Source organism: Mus caroli, unplaced genomic scaffold (genome assembly GCF_978045245.1).
Source record: "Mus caroli unplaced genomic scaffold, Mus_caroli_1 scaffold_16, whole genome shotgun sequence".
Lineage (NCBI taxonomy): Eukaryota > Metazoa > Chordata > Mammalia > Rodentia > Muridae > Mus > Mus caroli.
This window is the reverse complement of record NW_028227271.1, coordinates 2566079-2574825: the sequence shown is the minus strand read 5'-3', so window position 1 is coordinate 2574825 and position 8747 is coordinate 2566079. Positions and strand designations below refer to the sequence as shown.

The window sequence follows — 8747 nt, the reverse complement described above, 5'->3', positions numbered from 1 at the left end:
CGAAGCATCTTCTGCCAGGGAAGGGAAGAGGGAGGGACAAGATGGGCTAAGGATGCCTGCAGATCCCAGGGGTCTGTGCTCATGCTGGCTCTGAACCACCCCTCTCTCCCCAGGGCCACTGCTTTCAGCAGTAGTGCTGAAAATACATTTACTGTGGCTGGAGCCTGAGGAGGATCTGAAGGAAAGCAATTAGGGAGAATCCTTCAGGAGGACATGGGCTAGGTTTGTGTGCTGGCAGGAAGAGTGGCTGGAGATCCCTCAGGACCAGAGTCTGTGCACCTCAGGGGATAGGAGCAGGGGATGTTCAGCTGGTTCTTCTCCGGGCAGTGGCCCCTGGGGCTAGGTGCTCAGTACCTGGTCCTGCGGGAGGTGGTGGCAGATGAGAAGCGGACGCTGGAGCTCCTGTTACCACGACCACCACTGCAGCTACTGAAGCCTCCCTCAGTGGGCAGTGCACAGGGGATGCTGGGGGCGCAGGCATCACCCACCAGCACTGAGCCTCCTCTGGACCCAGAGCTCAGCAGGTCCCCACCAGCCCTCAGGCTTGAGGAAGCCAGAACCCCTCCGGTGGCACGGATGCCGCTGCTGGTGGAGAAGGTGACTCCACCATTGTGGGAAAGGCTGGATCCAGAGACCAACTCGGGCCCACACAGCACACCTCCTCGAGAGCTGCTCACAGCTGCAGAGAGGAAAGGAAAGAAATGTTGACTCTAGGACTCACCAGCCACTGGCTGAGTGGCCCAAAAACCAAGACTACACAGAAAGCAGACACCCAAATGGAAGTGGACAGATGCTGTTGTATCCCTGGGTGTTTGCCCATGCCCATAGATTGGCTGCCATCAATGTGTGCACATGTATACAAACTACTATTTATCTGTGTCCCACATCAGGTGGATTATGAGAGGCCAAGCACCCAAACGCTGGAGTAGTGACCTTCATCAAACCATACAGTGGTTCCTCTGTCATTATATTGTCCCTCTTGCTTGTTCCCACGTATCCATCAGACAAGAAATCCAGCTAGCACCAGTTCCTGCCCATCCAACTGATGGCTCTGCTCTGTAGCCCAACTGCCCCACTAGACACAGCCCTTATGTCAGAACTGGAATCCAGCTTAGTCTTGATGGAAGTAGCCCCGACCTGTACGCTTTACATTATCTTCTCTGTTGTTGCGCCAGAGTCCTTGCCACCCCTGTGACCTCTGGGCTTGACCTTATACCGAAGGCCATTGCTAACCCTCTCCCTTCCAGCAAATCCTGGTTCTTCTCTGAGAGCATAGCTGGTATCCTTCCAGGATTAGTGTGACATCGGCTAGCACTCTCCTTCTCAGGAAGACTGGAGTTCTACAGAGAGGAGACTCACATTGCTCTACAGTGATGGCGCCATATCACACCTGCTTTGGGGATAGTCTATACTCTTAGAAGCAGCAGGAGGTTGAAGGAGGGGGGGTGACTTCCATTTAGCATTGCCCTATCCCTGTGAACCAGATATGAATCACCTCTGTGACACAGCCTTTCTATTACTTCTGAGTCTCTGTGATGGCAGCCTACAATACCACTGAAAGCCAAAATCTCTTTCCAGAAACCTTTTCCTACCTTGAGAGTCCCACAAACCATCGTCTGCTTTTTGTTCTGGAAGCCTCTGCTGAGGACACACTCCCAGTCCAGGGACACTGATGGCCCTGCTTCCCTGACTGCCTTGGCCAGACCAGATCTTGGGAGATTAAAGGGGGAGGGGGAGGGGAGAAGAAATGGGCTGAGAAAAGGTGAGATACTTACATATGTTTACTGGCCCAACTCCTTCGCAGATCCTGGAGAGAGAGAGAGAGAGAGAGAGAGAGAGAGAGAGAGAGAGAGAGAGAGAGAGAGAGAGAGAGAGAGAGAGAGAGAGAGAAATGAATTCCTATGAGCTGTGAACCTGATTGCTGTCGGGGGGCTTCCTGTTTGGGGAGACCAGAAACTGGTGGCTCATAACCCCAACTGTTAGCGTATCTTGAAACACACCAGTATCTAGACCCTGCCTCTAAATTGTTGCACGAAACTCTCTGACGGCCTATGACTATTTTAACAAATTAATCAGCCAAGCAAAATGCCTATGACGTGGCGCAGCTTGTCTATAATTGCATTTGACAGCACAGAACCTTCTACAACCCTGCTGAGGGCAGCCGACTAATGTTTTCAGAAGATACATTGTTCCCCCTAGAGACTGCTCACTCCAGAATTCTTCACCTGGTTCCCTCTCCTTATTTGGTCAATCTTTCTAGAAGTCTGACCTCATTCCTTCCCCGTCTCACCGAGTTTCCTCGCCCTCCAGCAGCCTCCTGTAGGTGACAATCTCGATGTCCAGGGCCAGCTTGACATTCATGAGCTCCTGGTACTCTCGAAGCTGCCTGGCCATGTCCTGCTTGGCCTGCTGCAGGGCACCCTCCAGATCAGCCAGCTTGCACTTGGCATCATTGAGGGCTGCTTCACCCTGCTGCTCTGCCTCAGCCACAGCAGCCTCCAGTTTGGCACACTGCAGAGAACAGAGTCTATGTGTGAGCTTTGCTAGGGACTCAGGGGTCCCCGAGTGGGGTTGGAAATCCCGCCCTAACTAATGATGTGAAACCTGGCGCCAGGACTGGGTTGCAGCTCTCCATGGCTGCTTTTCCAGGGATAGTGACTATGGTTGGAAAGAGGCAGAGTGTTGCAGTTCCCCGTTCTCCATACCCATCAGGTTTCTACTGCTTTGAGACTAAAGAATCCAGACTCTTCCATGCTTTCTGCTCCCCCCCCCATCAGCCCCAGGCCTTCCTTCTAGTCCATAATCCTGCCCCCCTCCCCAGGAAGTTTTTATGGCCAGCCCTTGGATTTGTGTCCAGGCCTTGCTAGATCCTTTACCTTCACCAAACTTGGTGCTCCTCAAAGCCAGGGCCCCACCTCTTCCCTCCACAGCTTTTTCCTCTTTTCCCCACCTGAGCCTTGGTATGCTCGATCTCTGCTTTCAGCCTCTGGATCAACCGGGTCAGTTCATTGATCTCGTCCCGTGTGCTACGTAGATTGTCACAGTGCTGGCCAGCAGTCACTCGCATCTCCTCATACTGGGGGTGGAGGTGGGGTGGGGTGGGGCAAAATTTTGAACATACATAGTCTGGGCTGAAGACCTCAGACCAAAGTCTTCACCTTTGGACAGGGCACCTGTACCCCTCCCACAGTCTCCCATTGCCCACCTTGGTCTGGTACCATGACTCCACATCTGCACGACTCCGCCTCGCCACCTCCTCATACTGTGCCTTGACTTCAGCTATGATCCCATCTAGGTTCAGGTCCCGGCTGTTGTCCATCTTCACGATGACAGATGTCTCTGATATGTGTGACTGCAGCATCTCGATTTCCTGTATTGGAGAAGCAGTAGGGCAGAGGGGCTCAGTGGTCCATCAGCAGCTGCGACTCTGCCACAGGGTCCCCTGTGAATCAGGGACAGGGAGCATTGCTTCTTGCTTTATGACTGTGAGAGTCCCCATTCCTACCTGGCCTGGGGCTCAGAAAAAGGCATGCTTGAGAAGCAATTGAGTCTGACTTTAGAACCCTGTCATAAGCTCAGACCATACCTCCAGTACCTGCTTTGGCTTAAGGTGACTATCAAAACCAGGGTACCTCAGGCGAGCAGACTGACAGCTACCTAAATTCACATTTATCTAGAGCTGGTCATGGTCCACTGAGAAGTAATAATATTTTAAAACACAGTAGAGCCTGGAGGTCCCTAGATCAGGTTCTTCAGAGATCCAAGGTGTCCACCCTGGTGAGACCTTCCTCTACATCTATGTCTGGCTCAACTTCAGACTAAATAGGTTGCTTGAAAGTAAATGGCAGTCACTGGTTTGGCTAGTAAAATTGGATGCATTTCCTTTCTTCTTTCAAATCGCTTTGCCAGACATCCCCAAATTCAATCTTTAGCTTAGACAATGAAGGTTTGGACCACAGATGATGGGAGTTCATTGTCAGGCCTAATATGGCTGTGGAGACGCCTACCTCCCTGTCCTTCCTCACCTTCAGACACAGTGACAGAGAGCACAAAGGCCTGAGTGGGGGTGGAAGGCAGTATCTGGAAACCTGAAGGCCTGACTCAGCCCCTAGAGTGCAGGCTGAGCAGTCATAGCCTTGAGTTAAGAGCCTCACCTCATGGTACAGAGCCTTCAGGAATTCAGTTTCCTGGATCAGAGCATCCACATTGGCTTCCAGATCAGATTTGTTCAGGAAAGCTGCGTCTACATCCTGCGTAAAGAAAGGGAGGGATGCGCTCATGGCCTATGCGGCTCAGCCTCCTAATTAGGAGGGGTCCGGAGATACACAGGAGGGGCCATCAGTTCCTACAGAGTCTCTTTCACTACTGCAATGTGGAAGCTCACACAGGGGTTGCTGGGCCTTATCCAGGGCTTGTTTAAAAGCAAGAAAAGGCCATAGAGATGACTCAGGAGGTAAAGTGCTTGCCATCAAGCCTGAAGACCTGAGTTCAATCCTTGGGTTCCACATGGTGGAAGGAGAGAACTAATTCTCTCAAGTTGTCTACACATGGACCAGGGTATACATATGCCCTTCCTGACCAAACCAAAAAAAAAGGAATGATTTTTACAAATAAAAGTAAAGAAAGCCTTAATTATTCAAGAAATAGAAGAGCAGTTTTAGCCACCACGGGGCTGTTGGGAAGTTTCTGGGGCTGGAGCTGGGGTTCCGAGGCCATGTGCTTGCTTCCATGTAGAAATTCCCATCATCGCGTCCCCTTACCTTCTTCAGCGCTACAAACTCATTCTCGGCGTTGGCCCGGAATACCACCTCCTCTTCATACCTGGGGGCATGGAGATGAGGCGGGTCAGCCCTCTCTCCCACTACCTCCAAGCCCTCACACATCCTGCACCGTGCTCCCGGTTTGTTGAGGGACTTGGTTCTCTATTGCCACTCACAGGTTATCATATCTCAGTCCCGCCTTTAAAACTTTCTGTAAGCCAGTGGCCCACAAAGTCCCTTACTTTCTCACTTTGAATTTAGGGTCTAAAATCTGGACCATTGCTACACTTCTCTGTGAGAGACAACTCGAGGTCCTTGCAACTGAGCACAGAGGAAATAGGACATAGCCCAATGTAGGCACTCCTTCCAGAACTAAAGATGTCTTTCCCAGAGTCAACTCATTCATCCCCACTGGTAGTATTAAGGACAAGTTCCCCCACTTCCTCAGCACCCACAAAGTGTCTCTTCCCACCTCCCACATCCTACCAACCACTGTTCCTCATGCATCCCAGAGCTGGGTTTTGTAGCCAACAACTATCTAATAGTCATTCATGCAGCCGCTCTTATCTGCATTGGGCTGCATATGGGGCACAGGTGCCTATGGGGCACAGGTGTGGGCAGCTCAGGAGCACTCACTTCTTCTTGAAGCCCTCAAGGATGTCCTGCAGGTGGTTCCTCTCTGCCTGCAGCCGAGCCTGGTCACTGCTTAGGACATCCAGCTCCCTCCGCAGGGTGGTGATATAGTTATCGAAGAGAGGCTCCAGATTGCTCCGGGCACATTTCTGTTCTTGGAGGAAGCTCCACTTGGTCTCTAGGAGTTTATTCTGTTGCTCCAGAAACCTCACCTATGTATGGGAAACAAAGGAGACACATTAAGGTGCTTGGTAGTGCACCGGCGTGGAGTAGGTCTTCAGGTGGCCAGAGAAGACTCTGTGCCGTAGTATTGCTGTTCTTCCCTCTGCTGGCTTATATTATGCTTCTAACTCACCGGAAGCCAGGAGGGTGGGTCTGTGACCCTCTCCCCACACCCAGCTGGTTAATAAAGACATTTAGTAATAAAGACACTTCAGTACTATTTCCCCTTCCACACCTGAGCAAGGTATCAGCCAGTCCTGAGGAAGTACACAGCATGAGCCTTCTGCTGGGCTTGCCTGTGCCTGGGAATAGAAACCAGCCAACCCCAGCCGAGTACACAGAGCGACAACACTATGGGGGGGTCACTGTGGTACTAGGAGGTGTCTACCTGGGACTGCACACCATGGCCAGCATCCCTGGTATTCTATCAGCCGAGCTCCTTGGCTCAAAAGTCTAATGAGGTCACAGAGGTTTTCTCCCATCTCCTAAAACCAGGCTTCATCTCTGTGCAGACACGGTCTACCTGTTATCTGCTTTTGGAAGACTGACACCATTATTTCTCTCTATAGCTATTGGTGATCATCTGTGCTTCCCTCAATCCTGACTAGGTCGATGTAGCCTATGTTGGGTGTATTAATTCTTTGCTTTTTATGTCAACATCACTCACTCTGTTCTCTACTTTCCTGCGTCTGAAACAGATGATGAGACCATCTGCCTCAGACACTATGAAAATCTCCTCCAGGCCACCGTGATCTTAAAGAATGAAGTACTTTAAGCATGATCCATTCAGACACTGGCTGAAATCCCCCACCGGTGTGGGAGACGTGTCTAAGAAATAGACTGAGAAATAGAACTTGGCTTGCCCAAATGCCATTAGGGTTAGCTGGATGATCTTTCTTTTCTTTTTTTTCCAGAAATTGTGGCCAGCGTCTTAGTCTGCCTCACGATGCAGCAGTTCCTCTGGCTTGTCTAGTCTCAGCACAGAACAATCTAGAAGCCATCCAGACCTCCATGCCCTTGGCAGATGCCTTAAGTGGTTTGGGTTAAAGGCAGTGGCTCAGACTGGATGAGCTCTTTTTGAAGGGAAGAGCATCCCAGAAACCCTTAACTCTCAGTGCCCGTCCCAGAGGTTAAGCCTGCAAGGTACCTTATCAATGAAGGAGGCAAATTTGTTGTTGAGGGTCTTGATTTGCTCCTTTTCGTCTCTCTTCACCCTCTGGGCATTGGGGTCAATCTCCAGGTTGAGGGGTGTCAGCAGACTCTGGTTAACAGTCACAGCTGTGATAGCGGGGGCTGATGGGCCTCCAATTCCTCCGATTCTGTAGCCAAAGCCAGGGCTACCAAAGCCAGGGCCTCCGAATCCAGGACCTCCGAATCCATAGCCAGTGCAGCCACCAGCCCCAAACCCCAGGCCAACACCGCTGCTGGCCCTAAAGCCCAGACCATCACCGGATCCAAAGGCCATCCCACTGCCAGCTCCAAAGCCAACTCCACAGCGGACAGGACGAGAGCATCCAACTGCTATCCGGGGTGAGGATGATCCAAAGTTGATGACGCTCCGACTACCAAAACCACCCAAGCCCCGGAAGCCAGGCCCACTCCTGCAGGAGACAGAGCTGGCCCGGAAGCGGCTCAGATGCTGAGGGGCCATTGCTGAGCAAGAACTGAAGCTTCCCACCCGACGGCCAGAGCTGACTCTGTAGGAGCGGCAAGACATGGTGGCTTTGTAGACGGTAGCTGAGGAGCAATGTGGAGCGGGGTGAGCTGGAGCTGGGAGTCTCTGTGAGGCTAGTGGATCCCTCTCACCTCTTTTATGTGTGTGTGGACATGAGGATTGGCCTCATAAAAACGAAAAAAGCCATTTGAAGGCATTTATGAGCTTGGGTAGTTAGCAGAAACTCTTCACATCTATAACATCCTTCACAATGAACCAATTCAGACACACCTATTCTCATCAGGATGCGGGCTGGAGCAGGCAACCTATAAACATTAAAAACACATAAACACATAAATATTAAAGTCTTATTTTTCCCCATAAGTCTACCGCAATTGCCATTATGGGGACATTAATTTGCTTTGCTCATAAATCTAAAGGCTCCCCCCCCCCTCCACACACACACTTTAAGTGTGGCTAGCCACCAGAGAGTTAGAATGCTAACAGTTCTAGTCAGAGGCTCTGAAGGAACGTGGATACCCAGAGTTAAGTCTCTTAAGGCAGGAGGGGGTGTGCACAGGAGACGGGGTATGCACAGCTCCGAGAAACCATGCATTTGAGAGCTGCTTGAGGCATCTCTGCAGATAGAGTCAATGCTCAGATGACCCTTAGTGTTCTGTCTACCCTTCAGGGTTTAGCTGTTTACACAAGGGCTGAATCTATAGCCAAGCTCATTGGGGCTGATGTGGACATGCTTGTGACTCTCCAAGGACATTTATTCTTTAGTCCCTACTCTGTCCTAGGTACTATGTATAAAGTCACGCATAGGACCTGGAGCCCCTCCCTCAACCCCTGGTATATCCCGGAGCTGAGTGACAGCCCTATCCTCACAAGTTCCTTGAACCGTTCATTTGATTAGGTTTTTTTTTTTTTTTTTTTTTGATTCTTTGACTGGGTTACAGAAACAAAGCAATAAGTACCTGGATACAAAATGGAAAGCTCTAAGCTGGCGGAGATCTCTGTTAGCCATCACAGATCTGCAGGACTTCACGCTCATCCTTTACATTCCAGTGCACAACACAGCCTGTCCTTGTTTTGTGATTGGGGAAATGTGCTTACTTGGATGTTTGGGGACATGTTTCTTATAGCCAGACACCGATACCTGTCTGTATGTAACACACATATCCATATATTTACATATAAGGTTCTATCACTGTATCAGTGCTTTTTTCTGAGAAGCCTACTCCGGGGAGCAATGCGTGTTCTCTCCATTGTTTGTCTAAAGAGTAAGAAGAAACATAAAGAACAGGGGAATATTTCCACTAAAGATCACCAGTAGCCTCTGCTGCTGACCTCCATGGTCTCCTCAGCCCTCACTTCCTTTGGCCCACCAGCAGTGTTGGACTCAATCCACCTTTACCTTCCAAGTATGGCCTGCTTTCCACCTCCGAGCACTGCATTCTCTCAACTCCTTTTCC

At 50.6% G+C, this 8747-nt stretch overlaps 1 protein-coding gene across 1 annotated transcript; it reads right to left on the bottom strand.

Annotated features, from left to right (window-relative positions):
• Positions 1–347: 347 nt before the first annotated feature.
• On the bottom strand, positions 348–7332 carry Krt84 (keratin 84). Its single transcript, XM_021183030.2, has 9 exons — positions 6763–7332; positions 5397–5605; positions 4761–4821; positions 4155–4250; positions 3206–3370; positions 2951–3076; positions 2291–2511; positions 1776–1807; positions 348–679 (listed from the first exon to the last, which is right to left on the bottom strand). The coding sequence occupies exons 1-9, from the start codon at positions 7330–7332 to the stop codon at positions 348–350; spliced, it is 1812 nt and encodes a 603-aa protein (XP_021038689.1).
• Positions 7333–8747: the final 1415 nt, after the last annotated feature.